The 20,387-nt window shown below is 40.1% G+C and overlaps 2 protein-coding genes across 5 annotated transcripts in view; one reads left to right on the top strand and one right to left on the bottom strand.

Moving 5' to 3' along the window:
- The window catches only part of SPEG (striated muscle enriched protein kinase), a 374,397-nt gene that overhangs the window by 291,293 nt on the left and 62,717 nt on the right, over window positions 1-20,387 (top strand). For both annotated transcript variants that reach the window (XM_056537025.1, XM_056537027.1), the window contains 10 exons: window positions 1,868-2,068; window positions 3,257-3,317; window positions 4,999-5,076; window positions 5,526-5,698; window positions 8,273-8,299; window positions 8,472-8,624; window positions 9,599-9,641; window positions 10,242-10,310; window positions 10,403-13,526; window positions 16,460-16,600. In XM_056537025.1, coding sequence (XP_056393000.1) covers window positions 1,868-2,068; window positions 3,257-3,317; window positions 4,999-5,076; window positions 5,526-5,698; window positions 8,273-8,299; window positions 8,472-8,624; window positions 9,599-9,641; window positions 10,242-10,310; window positions 10,403-13,526; window positions 16,460-16,600 — 4,070 coding nt within the window. The remainder of the gene's footprint in view (window positions 1-1,867; window positions 2,069-3,256; window positions 3,318-4,998; window positions 5,077-5,525; window positions 5,699-8,272; window positions 8,300-8,471; window positions 8,625-9,598; window positions 9,642-10,241; window positions 10,311-10,402; window positions 13,527-16,459; window positions 16,601-20,387) is intronic.
- LOC130285529 (tubulin alpha-1A chain-like) overlaps window positions 16,725-20,387 on the bottom strand; it is a 76,094-nt gene continuing 72,431 nt past the window's right edge. For all 3 annotated transcript variants that reach the window (XM_056537038.1, XM_056537040.1, XM_056537039.1), the window contains 4 exons: window positions 19,679-19,763; window positions 18,465-18,687; window positions 18,193-18,341; window positions 16,725-17,944 (listed from right to left, as the gene is read on the bottom strand). In XM_056537038.1, the coding sequence (XP_056393013.1) occupies window positions 16,961-17,944; window positions 18,193-18,341; window positions 18,465-18,687; window positions 19,679-19,681 (1,359 nt within the window). In that variant the 5' untranslated portion in view covers window positions 19,682-19,763 and the 3' untranslated portion in view covers window positions 16,725-16,960. The remainder of the gene's footprint in view (window positions 17,945-18,192; window positions 18,342-18,464; window positions 18,688-19,678; window positions 19,764-20,387) is intronic.

Raw genomic sequence — 20,387 nt, 5'->3', positions numbered from 1 at the left:
TGACGAGGAAGTCTGTTCCGCTCGAAGAAAGAACATGTTCTTTCTTTCAGGCGGAATCAGCGTCGTTCTCCCATAGAGATCAATATTATTATTTTTTTTTGAGTCAGAAGCATTTCCATGCGGAATTCCGCTTGGAATTTGCGCGGAATTTGCGAGGAATTCGTGCAGAATTCGCGCAGAATTTCCGCATGAAAAAAATTATATATTTTATGAATAGAAATACTTGATACTCCTCCTCCATGTGAAACCTGCATTTCTGCGCCAATTCCGCGCCAAATCTCTGTGAGTTCTTGTGGAAAAGTAACAATATTTTGAGGCAGAAAATTTCTGCTTGATTTTTGCCCCAATTCCTCAGTGTGAACATACCCTTAGTGGCATTGTCGTTGGCATTGTGTAACAGGCCCAGGCCAGCCTTATTTCTGGTGCCCGGGCCCGTTGCATTACACTGCAGCTCGGCCCAAGAATGTGGAAAATGATCAGGGGCAAAGGACGGGAGACAGATATGGGTGCACTGGGGGGGCGGCTGAAGGGAAGTTAAAGTGCACCCGTCAGATTCAACAAAAAAACATTTTTTTATATATCACTCAGTACCTAATCCTGACCATGTACATGTAATTTTTATGTGTCTAGCGCCTTTATTTATTTTTTTATTACACTTTTAATTGAGCTCACTAGTCTGAATTCCTCTCAAAGGGTGGGGGCGTGGCCTCACTGTGCAGGTCTCCGCCCCCTCCCTCAGTATGCTGTCTGCTCACATCTCCCCTAGCATTAGCAGAACTACAACTCCCAGCTTGTCCTCACTGACAGTTGCCGGACACAAGATGACAGTGGGAGGATTTTTCCTCCAGGTCTGAGCCCTGCGCTCACAGCTGTCAATCAAGGAAGTGTGTCCATGACATAGGTGATGACTCATGGACACAGCAGGACTAGTATGTGTCCAAGCAGGCACGGGGAACAGTTGTTTGACTGGATTTTTCAATATGAAATACTGAAAATTTTCTAATGAAAGCAATTGCAAAACCTATTGGTTATACATGCTTCACAACATATCAAAAGTTTTTGTATCTGACAGTGCCCATTTAAGGTTTGGTATTTTTCTTTTTGCAGCCCAGGCAGAATGGAAACTTAAAAAAAAACACTGAAGGGGAAGGGGTAAGGTAAGGCCTTTTCCCACTACAGGTATCATCCTGCTTTTTTACTGCCGTTATATTACAATAACGAATGAAAAAAAATCGGATGCAATAACTGGTAATAACGGATGATAACTGATGACCAACATCCGATATTTTTAATGGTTTATTTCTTAAAAAAAACCTGATGTTGTTCATCCATTATCATCCGTTATTACCAGTTACATCCGTCTTTTTTATCAGGTTTTTAACCCTTTTTTGTAAAGCTGTACTGAGCATGCTCAGTACAAAAAACGGATGTTAAAAAACCTGACAATAACTGAGGACAACGGATGTTTTTTTTTTTTTTTTGAACATCCAGTTCCCATAGACTTCAATGTTAAATTTTAAGAACCGGTTTTTCACCATTTTTAAATTTTTTTTGCCGGACCAAATATTAGTGCACGCACCGTCTTTTGTGCCGGCAAAAATAACTGACATTAGTAAAAAACGAACATGGCCTGATGCAAAAGGATGGTCAAGAAATCCCATTGACATGACTGGGATTTTTTGACGGCCGTTTTCAGGACTTTTTGCCAGGAGTAATAACGGAGGTCTTTTACAGGATGACACCTGTAGTGTGAAAGGGGCCTAATACCAATGATAAATCCTCACCTACAATGTATATATATATATATATATATATATATATATATACATTAGATATCTATATTACAAATATTCCTTCTTTCTCGCAGAGGCGCCTTCTCCTATGTACGACACGTGGTGGAGAAAGACAGTGGACAGGATTTTGCGGCAAAGTTCATTACATCTAAAGGGGTGTCCCGAGAGAGCGCGCGGAGGGAGATGAGCATCCTGTCCCTGCTCAGTCACGAGCGGATCATCTACTTCCATGAGGTGTTTGAGAAGAGGAGCGCGCTGATCATCATCATGGAGCTGTATCCTCTGCTGTCTGGGTCATATAGTCACAGAGGGACCGGGAGGATGGGATCAAAGGGAGGAAGATCCTGGGGTCTTTATCCAAAGCCAATGGTCTCCATACTGCGGACCTCCATATGTTGCAAAACTACAACTCCCAGCATGCCTGGAAGCATCATTAGTATCACAGCATCTGAAAACGTCCAAACTATTAAAATATCACATTACATAAAAAAACTATAAAAGCAGTAAAAAAAAAAGAAAAAGAAAAAAAAAAAGGCTGATCTACCCCAAAATGGTGCCAAACCAAGCTCTTACACAGCTCTGTACATTATAAAATAAAAAAGTTATAGGGGTCGGAATATGGCAATGCTAAAGCAAACTTATTTCTTTAAGGATTTTTTATTTATTTATTTATCTATTTATTTATTTTATGAAATTTTATTTATCTATCTATTAAAATTTTTTTTTTATTTTATAAAATTTTATTTATTTATCTTTTTTTTAATTATTTATTTATCTATTTATTTATTTATCTATCTATTTATTTAATTATTTATTTATTTATCTATCTATCTAATTATTTATTTATCGATTTATTTATTTATTTATCTATCTATCTATCTATTTATTTAATTATTTATTTATTTATCTATCTATCTAATTATTTATTTATCTATTTATTTATTTATCTATCTATCTATCTATCTACTTATTTAATTATTTATTTATTTATCTATCTATCTAATTATTTATTTATCGATTTATTTATTTATTTATCTTTCTATCTATTTAATTATTTATTTATTTATCTATCTATCTATCTATCTATTTAATTATTTATCTATCTATCTAATTATTTATTTATCTATTTATTTATCTATCTATTTATTTAATTATTTATCTATTTATTTTATTTATTTCAGTGGTCTCAAACTGTGGCCCTCCAGTTGTTGCAAAACTTCAACTCCCAGCATGCCCGGACAGCCAACGGCTGTCCGGGCATGCTGGGAGTTGTAGTTTTGCAACAGCTGGTGGTCCAGAGTTTGGAGACCACTGTCCCTGGGGTGAGCTGCACATTCTGGATATCCATGTTACAGTCTACGCGCACTTGTAAGTGGGTATATACAGTCAGGTTATGCTGTCACTGAGGAATGACCTGTGTTCCCCTAAACACTATAGAAGCTTTATTCCTTGACTCTTTGCAGCTGTTCCAAAGAGGAGCTTCTAGACAGAATGGTCCGTAAACCTACAGTCTGTGAATCAGAGGTGAGTAGGTGCAGGAGGTTTGTACACAACGGCTGGGTTAGACAAGCAGGGTTTATTTGCGCCTTTGTTGCGTCTTTTGGTTTACACATTCCTGCTGATTTTAAGTTGCAATCCACTGATTCTGGCAATACACATGATATGGAAGGGTTTTATGAACTGCGCCTTTTTGTGGAAAGGCGCAAAAAAGGTGCAAAACCACCAAAAAGTCTCTAAAACTACACCAGCCCAGACTTAGCTTAGCTTTTTGGTGTATGTGAAGAGTGAAATTTTTGAAAATGTGACCTGCGCAAAATGTATCTAATGCTCTGTGAACATTTAATAATACATTCAAACAATGTTTCCCAACCAGGGTGCCTTCAGATTTTGCAAAACTACAACTCCCAGCATGCCTGGACAGCCAAAGGCTGTCCAGGCATGCTGGGAGTTGTAGTTTTGCAACACCTGGAGGCACCCTGGTTGGGAAACACTGCATTAAAGGTAGCTCCATAATAATGGTGCTCTTACACATTACCAGAACACAAAAATAAAGGTGTAGAAAAATGCTTCACTTACACCTACATGATAAATGCCGACCAATATAATTATTCTAATATTGCCCCTTGTGTACAAGAACATAGCTACTATAATACTGCTCCAATATACAAGAATATAACTACTATAATACTGCCTCCTATATACAAGAATATAACTACTATAATACTGCTCCTATATACAAGAATATAACTACTATAATACTGCCCCCTATATACAAGAATATAACTACTATAATACTGCCTCCTATATACAAGAATATAACTACTATAATACTGCCTCCTATATACAAGAATATAACTACTATAATACTGCTCCTATATACAAGAATATCACTACTATAATACTGCTCCTATATACAAGAATATAACTACTATAATACTGCTCCTATATACAAGAATATAACTACTATAATACTGCTCCTATATATAAGAATATAACTACTATAATACTGCTCCTATATACAAGAATATAACTACTATAATACTGCCTCTTATATATAATAATATAACTACTATAATACTGCCTCCTATGTACAAGAATATAACTACTATAATACTGTCTACTATATACAAGAATATATCTACTATAATACTGCTCCTATATACAAGAATATAACTAATATAATACTGCTCCTATATACAAGAATATAACTACTATCATACTGCTCCTATATACAAGAATATAACTACTATAATACTGCTCCTATATACAAGAATATAACTACTATAATACTGCTCCTATATACAAGAATATAACTACTATAATACTGCTCCTATATACAAGAATATAACTACTATAATACTGCTCCTATATTCAAGAATATAACTACTATAATACTGCTTATATATACAAGAATATAACTACTATAATACTGCTCTTATATACAAGAATATAACTACTATAATACTGCTCCTATATACAAGAATATAACTACTATAATACTGCCTCCTATATACAAGAATATAACTACTATAATACTGCCCCTATATACAAGAATATAACTACTATAATACTGCTCCTATACACAAGAATATAACTACTATAATACTGCTCCTATATACAAGAATATAACTACTATAATACTGCTCCTATTTATCTTTTCTATTGATTATATAATTTTATACCTCATTTTCTCTTTCTCTTACAGATTCGATCCTTCGTACGTCAGATCCTGGAAGGTTTAGATTATTTGCACCATAAGAACATTCTACATCTGGATATTAAGGTGATTTTTCTATTAGTTTTGTGGCTTTATGGCTGGATAGATCGTATGCTGTCCAAACCTGCAAACCATGGAAGGATTTTACTGTATGTGTCGCTCCATGGCTGTCCCTCCCCAGGATGGTGGGGCAGTGTCACTTACCACAGTTATGTTTTCTATGGTGCCCCCATCTCACTGTAAGAGATACACATTAGGGGGTCACTATTTATGCAGCAGTGTAAAGGTAGGTTTATACTGGATGGAACTGGTGGCGATTTTTGTAAGTTGTCCTCTATGTGGTGTAGATTTCTCTGCAGATTGTTTTCAGATTTGCTAAACAAATTATCTGCAGAAAATCCGACCCTTGTGGACGTACCCTAAAACATAGAATAGTTGGATGATGTCTCTAAAATGAACAAAAATGTAACAAGTAACATTGTGGATTTACAATATTAACTTTAATATGTCCTCAGCCGGAGAATATTTTAATGGCTGACATGATCAGTGATCAGATTCGGATATGTGACTTCGGGAATGCTCAGGAGCTGAATGTTGAAGAACCACAGTACTGCAAATATGGGACCCCAGAATTTGTGGCACCAGAAATTGTAAACCAGATGCCAGTCTCTCCAGTCACTGATATATGGTACTATATATATATATATATATACTGCCTAATACTGCCTAACTAATATAATACTGCTCCTATATACAAGAATATAACTACTATAATACTGCTACTATATACAAGAATATAAATACTATAATACTGCTCCTATATACAAGAATATAACTACTATAATACTGCCTCCTATATACAAGAATATAACTACTATAATACTGCCTCCTATATACAAGAATATAACTACTATAATACTGCCTCCTATATACAAGAATATAACTACTATAATACTGCTCCTATATACAAGAATATAACTACTATAATACTGCTCCTATATACAAGAATATAACTACTATAATACTGCTCCTATATACAAGAATATAACTACTATAATACTGCTCCTATATACAAGAATATAACTACTATAATACTGCTCCTATGTACAAGAATATAACTACTATAATACTGCTCCTATATACAAGAATATAACTACTATAATACTGCTCCTATATACAGATATATAACTACTATAATACTGCCTCCTATATACAAGAATATAACTACTATAATACTGCCTCCTATATACAAGAATATAACTACTATAATACTGCTCCTATATACAAGAATATAACTACTATAATACTGCTCCTATATACAAGAATATAACTACTATAATACTGCTCCTATATACAAGAATATACCTACTATAATACTGCCTCCTATGTACAAGAATATAAGTACTATAATACTGCTCCTATATACAAAAATATAACTACTATAATACTGCTCCTATATACAGATATATAACTACTATAATACTGCCTCCTATATACAAGAATATAACTACTATAATACTGCCCCTATATACAAGAATATAACTACTATAATACTGCTCCTATATACAAGAATATAACTACTATAATGCTGTATCCTATATACAAGAATATAACTACTATAATACTGCTCATATATACAAGAATATAACTACTATAATACTGCTCCTATATACAAGAATATAACTACTATAATACTGCCTCCTATATACAAGAATATAACTACTATAATACTGTCTCCTATATACAAGAATATAACTACTATAATACTGCTCCTATATACAAGAATATAACTACTATAATACTGCTCCTATATACAAGAATATAACTAATATAATACTGCCTCCTATATACAAGAATATAACTACTATAATACTGCTCCTATATACAAGAATATAACTACTATAATACTGCTCCTATATACAAGAATATAACTACTATAATACTGCTCCTATATACAAGAATATAACTACTATAATACTTCTCCTATATACAATAATATAACTACTATAATACTGCTCCTATATACAAGAATATAACTACCATAATACTGCTCCCTATATACAAGAATATAACTACTATAATACTGCCTCCTATATACAAGAATATAACTACTATAATACTGCTCCTATATACAAGAATATAACTACTATAATACTGCTCCTATATACAAGAATATAACTACTATAATACTGCTCCTATATACAAGAATATAACTACTATAATACTGCTCCTATATACAAGAATATAACTACTATAATACTGCTCCTATATACAAGAATATAACTACTATAATACTGCTCCTATATACAAGAATATAACTACTATAATACTTCTCCTATATACAATAATATAACTACTATAATACTGCTCCTATATACAAGAATATAACTACTATAATACTGCTCCCTATATACAAGAATATAACTACTATAATACTGCTCCTATATACAAGAATATAACTACTATAATACTGCTCCCTATATACAAGAATATAACTACTATAATACTGCTCCTATATACAAGAATATAACTGCTATAATACTGCTCCTATATACAAGAATATAACTACTATAATACTGCTCCTATATACAAGAATATAACTACTATAATACTGCTCCTATATACAAGAATATAACTACTATAATACTGCTCCTATATACAAGAATATAACTACCATAATACTGCTCCTATATACAAGAATATAACTACTATAATACTGCTCCTATATACAAGAATATAACTACTATAATACTGCTCCTATATACAAGAATATAACTACTATAATACTGCTCCTATATACAAGAATATAACTACTATAATACTGCTCCCATGTACAAGAATATAACTACTATAATACTGCTCCTATATACAAGAATATAACTACTATAATACTGCTCCCATGTACAAGAATATAACTACTTTAATACTGCTCCTATATACAAGAATATAAATGATATAATACTGCTCCTATATACAAGAATATAACTACTATAATACTGCCTCCTATATACAAGAATATAACTACCATAATACTGCTCCTATATACAAGAATATAACTACTATAATACTGCCCCCCTATATACAAGAATATAACTACTATAATACTGCTCCTATATACAAGAATATAACTACTATAATACTGCCCCTATGTACAGGAATATAACTACTATAATACTGCTCCTATATACAAGAATATAACTACTATAATACTGCCTATATGGATACTTGGTATTTATTATTTTATTCATCTTTCTTGTTGCAGGCCAGTTGGAGTCTTGGCATATTTATGGTAAGTTGTTACTTTTTATATATATTTGAAGACTCTCAATGTATTGTATACTGTTAGATTAGTCCACTATACCTGTATTCCATCACTAGATGGCATATTACCATACAGTATGTTCTATAGTATTTATCCATTTACACTCAGTAATTGTGTAATCTTTTTTAACCCCCTAAAGTCTGACTGGGGTGTCTCCCTTTGTGGGGGAAAATGACTACACCACGCTGATGAACATCCGAGGCTACACGGTGGCGTTCGAGGAGAAGATGTTCGCCGATCTCACTCGCGAGGCAAGAGGATTCTTAATTAAGGTCCTCGGCAATGAGAAACTGTGAGTACTGATGGTGTCAGATCCAGAGCTCCTAAGATGTATCATCCCTGCAGACAAGGTGTAATGTGATATCTGGCACAGTGTCCATTATTTGTAGCCAGATATCGCTTTCAAAATTAAATGACCCAAGACCCGCACACGGCCCCTCCCCACTAGAGGGTGGAAGAAGAGATCGGTGCTTGTGTAGGCCTTAAAGAGGTACTCCAGTGGGAGAAAAATGTTTTTAAATCGACTGGTGCATGAAACTTATACAGATTTGTAAATGACTTCTATATTAAAATCTTAATCCTTCCAGTACTTATCAGCTGCTGTATACTACAGAGGAAGTTGTGTAGTTCTTTCCAGTCTGACCACAGTGCTCTCTGCTGACACCTCTGTCCATGTCAGGAACTGGGCAGAGCAGGAGCAAATCCCCATAGCAAACCTCTCCTGCTCTGGACAGTTCCTGACATGGACAGAGGTGGCAGCAGAGAGCACTGTGGTCAGACTGGAAAGAACTACACAACTTCCTCTGGAGCATACACGCCTGAATTTCCACAGTTCTGCAGAAACTCCATTCAGCAAAGCTCAGAACACAGAATTCCACTGAAATTCAAGCCCTATTGACTTCATTGGGATTCCACCGCATAATTACGCAAAATATTTTTGCGGAATGCAGAAAGCGGAATTTCCGGATGCCTGCCACAGAAATTCTGCTTTCTGAATGGGACTGCGGAATCCCATTGTAATCAATAGGCAGGAAATTATGGCTGAATTTCGAGCAGAATTCTGCACGAAAAATCCACCATGTGCTCATATCCTAAGAAAATTGTGAAAACAGGACCTGTTGGGGGGTCTTGAGGACCACGCTTGTGAAATACGGGTATAGTACAAACAGATACAACTCCGACTGCCACTCCAGCTATGAAACTAATAGAGGAGATTTCCACCAATTTACGTAGGTGCTAAATTCACTTATCTTTTTGTTTGTATAGGAGACCCAATGCTGAGGAGAGTCTGGAGCATCCCTGGTTCAAGGTAAGCTGAGCACCAAAGATGGAGGCGATCATACCCTGTCACTTGATATGTGCGACATATTTTATTCTCCGTTTTCATCAGCTTTTATGCTCACATTGTCAGAGAAAAGTACATGACTCATGGTGTATTCACACAGCAGAATTTCTGCTTGCGGAATTCGGCCTCAAACGAAAGCCCAATAGACTTCTATGGGATTCCGCACTCCCATTCAGACTTCTGAATTTCCGCTTGCGGAATTCCACCTCAAACGAAAGCCCAAAAGACTTCTATGGGATTCCGCACTCCCATTCAGACTTCTGAATTTCCCCATGCAGAATTCCACCTCAAACAAAAGCCCAATAGACTTCTATGGAATTCCGCACTCCCATTCAGAAGTGTGAATGGGAGTGCGGAATCCCATAGAAGTCTATTGGGCTTTCATTTGAGGTGGAATTCGGCAAGCTGAAATTCTGCCATGTGAATAGACCCCACCAGATTTATTATGCGCACCATGTACCCATGTACATCGGCCATGAGGCAGCACAAGGGAGGGAGGTGTGTGTCATGGCCTCTGGGGTATAGGGCAACGTTTACATTTATAATCTTTTTTAATGCTTTTAGACTTTGTCGAAAGGAAAAAATATCAGCACAGACCATATAAAATTGTTCCAGTCTCGACGCAAGTGGCAGGTAAGTACAAAACGTCAAGAATAGTGAGAATTGTTATTTTTGTGCAGCATCAGGTTTATGGAGTAATTTGTGTTTTTGTTTTTCTTACTCAGCGATCCTTGATCAGCTTCAAATCCAACATGGTGATGAGATCTATTCCGGAGCTCCTCCAAGACACAAGCAACCACTTGTCTATTGCAGTCCCCAGACATCCTAAGGAGTCCACCAGCCTATCATCTTCTTCGGACTCTGATGACCTTGAAGAGCTTCCATATGTCCCTATGCCGCTTCAAGTACAGTTCTCCGGTTCTAGAATGTCCCTCAATGAAATCCCAACAGATGAGGACCAGCCTTCCCAATACCTTGAAGATGCTAGCATGACAGGGAGTCAGGAAAAAGAGGAGGACGTAGTTGACAGTAAAATTACAGAACCAGAAGTGCAACGTAGAGAGGCGGCAGAGTCATTGAGCAACCGTCCCAAGGGGTCACTTACAAGAAAGAAGTCAAATGAAGCTGAAGCTGGCTCCTCCTCAGAAGATGAGATGTCAGAATCCCTCAAAAAGAAGGAGCAACCAAGGAAGCCTCTTAAAAAAGGATCAAGTCTGGAATCTTCAGAAGTCCCTGATGAGGAACTAATGACAGCTCGAAGAGGAGAATTGAGAAGGGGAAGTTCTGCAGACAGCGCACTCTTGCTCAATGTATCTACCGAAGATGGAGAAGAAAGAGATAGATTTGACAAAGGCATGACCAAAGCAGCTTCCATGGAGCTACCAACGCGAAACCGCAGCCCAATGAGGCGGAGAAAGCTAGGGTCTGCGGACGAGGAGTATGCCCAGCGTTTGGAATTAATGCGGCAGAGGCTATTGAGGGGCAGTTCTGGAGACAACAAGCTGAGTGGTCTTAGAGGGCCACTGATGGAACGAGCCGATCAGAAATCCCCGCGCTCCCCACGTTCTGAGATCACACCACCTTCTCCCATCCCTGCGATAAAACTGACACGCGCTGCTTCCAGTGAGGCCGCCCCTGGCCGAGAGTCATCTGAAGAAAGGGTCTTAAGAAAAACCAGCTCTTTTTCGCACAGTGACACTGAACCCCTTGTTCTACATCGTAGGTCTGGGGCACCCCTGGAAATTCCTCTTGCTCAAGTGGAGGCACAACGGCTTAAAGAGTCTCCATCTCTGTCTGCTCTGACTGACCAGTCGCGGTTTGAGTCCCGTCCTCAGACACCTCGTGAGAAGTCTCTGACTCCTGATCCAACAAGAAATGATGTGGAAACTCAGAATGATAAAGTTGATGAGAAGGACAAGTCACAGACATTAAAACCTAAGTCTGAGAAACAGGAGAACCTGGAAATTATACTTCCAAAAGTGACTGCTTTGGTAGAGGAGACAATACCCCAAAAAGGAACACCAGGTATCCAGTCAGGATTGCCACAAACAAAGTCACCGCAAAGTTATCATACGGAAAGCAACAAAAAGGATGGTCATGCTCAACGGTCAACACCACAACCTTTGCCGGCTGAAGAATCCACATCAAAACCATTGGAAGATTCTTTGCCAACTCCTGCTCCAACACAAGATTCGTCATCTTCAAACACCATGAAAGCCAAAGTTTCCACGCCAGTGGTTTCATCTGTTGCTTCTACCCTGCAGAATGAGACCTCACCTACTGTCCAGTCACCATTACCAAACCAATCTACTGTAAAATCTCTCATGTCAAGATCAGCTGTTGTCTTATCACCATCTCCAAGTCCAACTATTGTACCATCTCCTTTACCAAGTTTAGGTGTAAGGCCAGATTCTCCGTCGAGACTAGCATCTGCCCCATCAACTTTGCCAAGACCAGCAAGTGTCCCATCTCCTTTGCCTAGTTTGAGTACTGGTCAATCTCCTTCACCAAGTAAGGCATCAACTTTGCCAAGATCCCAAGGCTCTCCAACTCTCTTACCAAATGTAGGTGTTGCCAAGTCTTCTTCACCAAGCCCAGCAGTATCCACATCAACTTTGCTAGGGCCATCTGCAGTGCCAACCTATATAAAAAAATCGGTATCGGTGCCTTCATCATTGTCAATGCAAAAGAAAGAGCCCCCACAACTGGACATAAAAACGCCAGATCCTCAGCTTCCAGCAGCTATCGAATCTGCTTCCAAACCCCAATCTGCAAATACATTGACCCCAAAACCCTCACCATATGCAGAAATGATGCAAACTCTCCTGGTAGACACTTCGGTGGAAGTGCCCCAAGTACAAAAAACACAGGGTGAAAGATCACTACATGTTTCACCTGCCCCATCCATTCAGCATGGCAGACCAACAGAGAACAAACCTTCAGAGGAAAAACCTAACCTGTCTATTACCACTAATGTGGCTTCAAAAGTAACTAAAGAAGATGGAGCACAGCCCCCAGCATTTTCAAAGGTTAAAGAACCATCTATAGCTTCAAGCACAGAGAACGTCCAGTATATCAGCAACATAGATTCCGAAGAAGTGTTTGAAGCTAAGTTTAAGAAAAATCGCGGATCTTCTCTAACAAAAGGTCTGAAAATGTTAACCAGGACTTGGTCAGAGGAGAAGAATTTATCAACCTCACATGCATCTCGAGAGGAGGAAATGTACCGACCTAGTCCTGTCGGTGTCCCGCTTGAGTTCATGGTCCCTGCGGCTTTAGGATTGGACGATAGGTCAAGATCTATGCAGGACCTGTCAAGTGCAGAAAAGGATCCGAGCTTCATGAGAAGACTATCCCAACGCTTTAGGAAAACACCGCCAACTGAGCGTAAGGAAAAGCCACCAGAAGATGTTGAAGGATCTAGTTCAATCGGAAGGCGCCTTTCTTGGACTTTAGGAAGAGGGAGCTCCAAAGAAAGAAAAGATAGTGAAAGCCTCAAAGGATCCATTGAAACAATCTCAGAAGGAGTCTCCAGAGAACAGAAGAAGTCCAGTGATTCTCCAGTGTTAGCTATGAGGAAGAAGATTGGAAGTACCATGGACCGTCTGTCCTCAAAACTAAGAAGCCAGTCAGAGGAAAGGGGAGAAACAGAGTCTGCTGACAGAAAAGAAGACAGACCGGAGCGAAGAACCCCGCTATTGTCACTGCTCCGGAGATCCAACTCAGAAGGGGAGAACTTACGAAAATTAGAAATACCCCAGAACCAGCTTGCAGCTCAGTCTGGTTCATCACGATCTAAAGAGTCCGTCAACTCAGGACTAAGCATCAAATCAGAAATGGTGGAAAAAGGTGAGTGCCTGATAGATGATGGTGGTGAACATAACAGTGTGAGGCCCAACCAAAAATGTTTCCAAGAACACTAGGGACCGCAGTCAGTTGAAGACTAGATACATTGGCCCACATCAGTCAAACCTGTGTAAGACTGATGCTATGTTTATTTTTAAGTTTTTGTTTTTTTAAAGTTTATTTTTTGACAGATGTTGCACATATTTATTTAAAGGGGTACACTTCTGAAATGTTCCGAACACTGGGCGCGGGCAGCGGGGGTCATGAAGTCACGGCCACGCCCCTCGTGATGTCACACCACGCCCCCTCAATGCAAGTCTATGGGAGGGTATCGTGCTGGATGCCACGCCCCCTACCATAGACTTGCATTGAGGGGGCGTGGCATGACATTACAAAGGGCGTGACCAAGAGGTCATGATCCCCGCCGCTTGCACCCAGTGTTATAAACGAATGCCGGGTGCTGCACAGAGATCTAGAGGGTCCCAGCTGTGGGACTCCGGCGATCAGACATCTCGTCCCCTATCCTTTTGATAGGGGATAAAATTTCTTGGGGTGGAGTACCCCTTTAAATACGTCTCATATAATATTGGAGAAGGTGCTTTTGCTCTAGTTTTGTGGCTTACATTCCATTGGCTGATTGGAACAATTTTATAAATATGGTTATAAATTTACTCTGTCCATAACCCTACCCACTTGGCTAACATGAAGTAAAAAGTTGTGAACATGAAATGTAAAAACTGAACTACCTAAAACCGTAAAAAAACTGAAGCTGAGTGTGAACAGATACATAAAGAATTGAATGCAGAATGGAAAAATTAAAAACTACAACGTTACAGAACAAAATGAGGAAATATGAGGACAGCTGTCACGCCCCCTCCCATTGACTTGCATTGAGGGGGCGGGGCGTGACATCACACAGGGCGGAGTCGTGACATCTCGAGACTCCGTCCCCGTGGTTGGGAGACATAAGACTTGAAGCCTCCAACGCTTCCTGCCGTGCTCACAGGTGGGTGCTGCATGCTAGATTGTGGGGGTCCCCAGCGGCGGTACCTCCATGATCAGATATCTTATCCCCTAGCCTTTGGATAGGGGATAAGATGTCTTAGGGCCGGAGTACCCCTTTAAGTTTACTCTCACATATGATCCTTGTGTTGGATGTAGAAGTACAGCTTGATCAGGATGGGTTCTGTACTACCCTCTATACTAAGCCCACGGATAGAAATACAGTGGTCCCTCAACATACGATGGTAATCAGTTCCAAACGGACCATCGTTTGTTGAAACCATCGTATGTTGAGGGATCAGTGCAATGTAAAGTATAGGACAGTGGTCTCCAACCTGCAGACCTCCAGATGTTGCAAAACTACAACTCCCGGCATGCCCGGACAGCCGTTGGCTGTCCGGGCATGCAGGGAGTTGTAGTTTTGCAACATCTGGAGGTCCGCAGGTTGGAGACCACTGGTAGAGGAAGTTGTACTCACCTGTCCCTGCCGCTCTGGACCGCCACCGCTGCCCTGGATGTCGTCTTCCATTGCTGTCGCTGCGTCCCCAACGCTCCGGCAAGGCCTCTGCTTCCCCGGCATCCTCGCTCTCCGTTGCCGCCATCAAGTCGCTACGCACGCCGCTCCTATTGGATGAAGGGGCGGCGTGCGCAGCGACATGATGACGACGATGGAGAGCGCGACGACGATGCAGGGGATCCCGAAGAGGACACGCCGGAGCCCCGAGGACAGGTAAGTGATCGTCAGCGGACCACACGGGGCACCGTAAACGGCTATCCGGTGGCAGCTGAAGCAGTCTGCGCTGCCGGATAGCCGTTTATGCGATGGCCCCGACATACAAAAGCATCGTATGTTGATGGGGCCTTCAACATGCGATGGCCTCTGAGAGTTCATTGTATGTTGAAATGATCGTATGTTGGGGCCATCGTAGGTCGGGGGGGTCACTGTAGTATGTTGCACCAGACCAGTTATCATGCTCCTATGGTGTTTAAAGGGCTACCAAAGAGTCAATTTGTTAGGGCTAGAAAAATATCCAGTTAACGATTTGGAATATGAAAAGAATAAGAGCAAAAATGTGTTATAAAAGATTACAGTAAAAAAGAGGTGAAGAGTATTGGTGAAGAAATAGGAAAAAATTCCAGAGATATATATAGGAGGAAAAAACAAAGTGCGGAAAAAACGCAGCACAGAATGCATATGTACATAGGTCAGTACGATAAAAGATCTCAAAATGTCTCAAAGTGAACATGAAAGAAACACAGATTACAGAGGGGACAGGGACTTACAAGGGACCCTGATATCAAGTACACTTTAAAGGGGTTCTCCACCATAAGGTGATTTTAGTACGTACCTGGCAGACAGTAATGGACATGCTTAGGAAGGATCTGCGCTTGTCTTGGGGCTAAATGGCTATGCTGTGAGATTGCCATAACACTGTGGCTAGCTTTTTGTGAACTGGTATTTCCTGTTTCACTTTTCTTTTTTTGACTACAAATCCCACAATTCCATTTTCCTCCCTCCCACACATCAGCCACCCCACCCATCGAAACATAAATGAGCTGCATCCATTTAAAAGACCTGTGTCTTTCAATCAGGGTGCCTACAGCTGTTGTATTAGTTGCAGATTGATCTCTCTCCCACCAAGCGATCGCTCCACCCATTGAAGCAGACAGGCTCCCTGTCATCAGCTGACTAGTGATGTCAGGTCTCGGCCGCATTGCAACCTGGGAAAAATCTGAGACAACAGTCATTTTGTATGCTGTTAAAAATACATTTTAGGGTAAAAATCACAGAAGAATTGTGAGAAAACTGTCACACACAGATACAGACACTATATTATGTACTACACTAACTTTACAGCCCCTGTAGCATAGTCAAATAAAAAAAATTCCTGGAATACCCCTTTAATGAAAGTGACATGAATTCTATTTTACAGATGAAAGGAGATCCCGATGGGACCGCTGGGGGCTCTCACGTAGTAAGAAGGACAAGATGATTTCCCAACCAAGTATTCCAGACAGCTTGAAGAGTGAAGACGGGAGCATAGTAGGAAGACAGTACATACGCAATGAATCAGGTAGGAGACATGGTCGGACATTTACATCACTGTTGTTACTATTTTGTATTTTTTATTTATTTTTTACTCAGAATTGCACAGAAATAAAATAAAACTATGTAAAAAAAATTACCCCTATATAGTATTTAAATAAATTATATATAGTATTAGTAATTATATATAGTATTATAGTAATTATATAAAGTATAAATTAGTGATTTACACCTATGTACTGTAATGATTTAGTTGTGTAATCTTCACCCGGACATTATAACTGGCTACACCACAAGTAGAAGAACTGACAAAACACAATACACATAATAAAACATTTTTTTATTTAAGCTGTTGCACATAAGCCAACTACTCAGATAAAATTACACTTTAATACTCTTCCCCCTCCTCTCCTTCTCCCTCTCCTTCCACGCTGTCGGTGCCGACCTCTTCATAATCCTTCTCCAGGGCGGCCATGTCCTCTCGGGCCTCAGAGAACTCTCCTTCCTCCATACCCTCACCCACATACCAGTGCACAAAGGCACGCTTGGCATACATCAGGTCAAACTTGTGGTCCAGACGAGCCCAGGCCTCGGCAATGGCGGTGGTGTTACTCAACATGCACACAGCGCGCTGCACCTTGGCCAGGTCTCCACCAGGGACTACAGTCGGTGGTTGGTAATTGATACCAACTTTGAACCCTGTTGGGCACCAGTCCACAAACTGGATGGTGCGCTTGGTCTTGATGGTGGCAATAGCAGCATTGACATCCTTGGGGACCACATCACCACGATACAGCAGGCAGCAAGCCATGTATTTACCGTGTCTAGGGTCACATTTCACCATCTGGTTGGCCGGCTCGAAGCAAGCGTTGGTGATCTCAGCCACAGAGAGCTGCTCATGGTAAGCTTTCTCTGCAGAGATGACGGGGGCATAGGTGGCCAGAGGGAAGTGGATACGGGGGTAGGGCACCAGATTGGTCTGGAACTCTGTCAAGTCCACATTCAGAGCACCATCAAATCTGAGAGAGGCTGTGATGGAGGACACGATCTGACCGATCAGACGGTTCAGGTTAGTGTAGGTTGGGCGCTCAATGTCCAGGTTCCTGCGGCAGATGTCGTAGATGGCTTCATTGTCCACCATGAAGGCGCAGTCTGAGTGCTCCAGTGTGGTGTGGGTGGTGAGGATAGCGTTATATGGTTCAACCACAGCCGTGGAGATCTGGGGGGCAGGGTAGATGGCGAACTCGAGCTTAGACTTCTTGCCATAGTCAACAGAGAGACGTTCCATCAAGAGGGAGGAGAAGCCTGACCCAGTGCCACCACCGAAACTGTGGAAGATGAGGAAGCCCTGGAGACCTGTGCACTGATCGGCCTAATGGAAGAGACAACAAAGAAAGTTATATTTCATATGTTATGTAATGAAGAAAAACATCAGATTGGAGTATGGAGCTGGTGTGTAAATAGTGTTACTCATAACATATAGCAGCCATATGACCAAGGATAAAAACTACACCCTGGTTGGTTGTCCTCCAAGACTATCGTAAATTCTACCATAAAGGTCGTCACATTTTTGTGAAGGTTTAACCATTTCTGAATATATGAATATCTCAATGAACTCACCAGCTTGCGGGTCCTGTCCAGCACCAGGTCAATGATCTCCTTGCCAATGGTGTAATGGCCTCGGGCGTAGTTATTGGCGGCGTCTTCCTTGCCGGTGATGAGCTGCTCCGGGTGGAACAGTTGTCTGTAGGTTCCAGTCCTCACCTCATCTGTAGGACAGAAATAATAGAGGTTTCTATGTGAGATCCAGAACTGTCTGTCCCAATCATCTCTCCAGAACTTCACCCACATCTCTTCTACCCAACAACCATAGTCAGAGCTGATGTACTCACCTATCACAGTGGGCTCCAGGTCCACAAACACAGCGCGGGGGACATGTTTACCAGCCCCCGTCTCACTGAAGAAGGTGTTGAAGGAATCGTCTCCTCCACCGATGGTCTTATCACTGGGCATCTGCCCGTCTGGCTGGATACCATGCTCCAAGCAGTACAACTCCCAGCAGGCATTGCCGATCTGGACTCCAGCCTGGCCAACGTGGACTGAGATGCACTCCCTCTGTATGGGGGAAGGTGGATAGGATTAGGGTCAGACTATCAGAATTAGTCAATACCTGGTCAGAAATGAAGTATGTAGAACAGTACAGAGGTAACACAGATCGGATAAAACTGATACATTGTCACAAACCAACGGGAAACAGCAGAAAAATATTAAGATTTCATTACAAGGTCACACATATAATACACACATTGTACAATCACACATATAATACACACATTGTACAATCATACATATAATACACACATTGTACAATCACACATATAATACACACATTGTACAATCACACATATAATACACACATTGTACAATCACACATATAATACACACATTGTACAATCACACATATAATCCACACATTGTACAATCACACATATAATACACACATTGTACAATCACACATATAATACACACATTGTACAATCATACATATAATACACACAATGTACAATCACACATATAATACACATTGTACAATCATACATATAATACACACAATGTACAATCACACATATAATACACACATTGTACAATCACACATATAATACACACATTGTACAATCATACATATAATACACACATTGTACAATCACACATATAATACACATTGTACAATCATACATATAATACACACAATGTACAATCACACATATAATCCACACATTGTACAATCACACATATAATACACACATTGTGCAATCACACATATAATACACACATTGTACAATCACGCATATAATACACACATTGTACAATTATACATATAATACACATTGTGCAATCACACATATAATACACACATGAGAATGTAGATGAGATCAGATAGATGAGATTGTACAGATGAGATCAGATATATGAGATTCTAGATTAGATCAGATAGATGAGATCTGATATATGAAACTGTAGATATCAGATATATGAGATTGTACAGATGAGATCAGATATACGAGATTGTACAGATGAGATCAGATAGATGAGATTGGGCGCTCACCATGGTGTTGGATGTAGATCTCCCGGCTCCGATGGGTTATGTCTTCGGATGTGGAGGAGTTGTGTTCTCTCTCTGCTCTTGTCCTCTGTATATATAGGAGTTAGTGTTAGGAGAGTCCATAGTAACAGGAGGGAGGAGAGAGGAGCCTGGGGCAGGTGACCCCCCTCAGAGCCCTGCCCTCTGTATAACACAATACAGCCCGGGAGCGTCTGCACCACAACACAACTGTTACCAAGTACAATGCTGCACAATGTGACGCAGGGAGCCGGGAGCCACAACACAGGGGTCGGATGTACTTTTTTCACTAGTGATAACTTTAGTGCACCAACCAGTGCATCTGCTGCCTGCGCAGACAACATAAAAATAGCGCAAAATTAAAACACAGTGCACAGATTTCCCCCTTGTGTTTTATTATATGCGTTGACTAAATTTTCTAATTGACGTGCGCAACGTAATAAATTTTTGCGCAGCAACTAGGAAAAACCAGACGCAGACAAAATGTATCATTCGCTAGTCCTGAAAGGCGAAGTTTCCATCTGTGAATTAGAGCCACCTTTCCATCCTGCTTGTACCTGCGGTGGTGCTCAGCCAAGGCGATTGTTTATCATTAAAATGGCCATAAATGGGAGTTGGGTAAAATGTTTAGCACCAGGAAACCTGGCTGCACAGTCACAATAATACAGAGGTTGTGTTATACTGGATTACAGGC

This window comes from Hyla sarda, chromosome 8 (genome assembly GCF_029499605.1).
Source record: "Hyla sarda isolate aHylSar1 chromosome 8, aHylSar1.hap1, whole genome shotgun sequence".
NCBI lineage: Eukaryota > Metazoa > Chordata > Amphibia > Anura > Hylidae > Hyla > Hyla sarda.
Note: the sequence above shows the minus strand (reverse complement) of the source record. Positions and strands in the feature narration are given on the sequence as shown.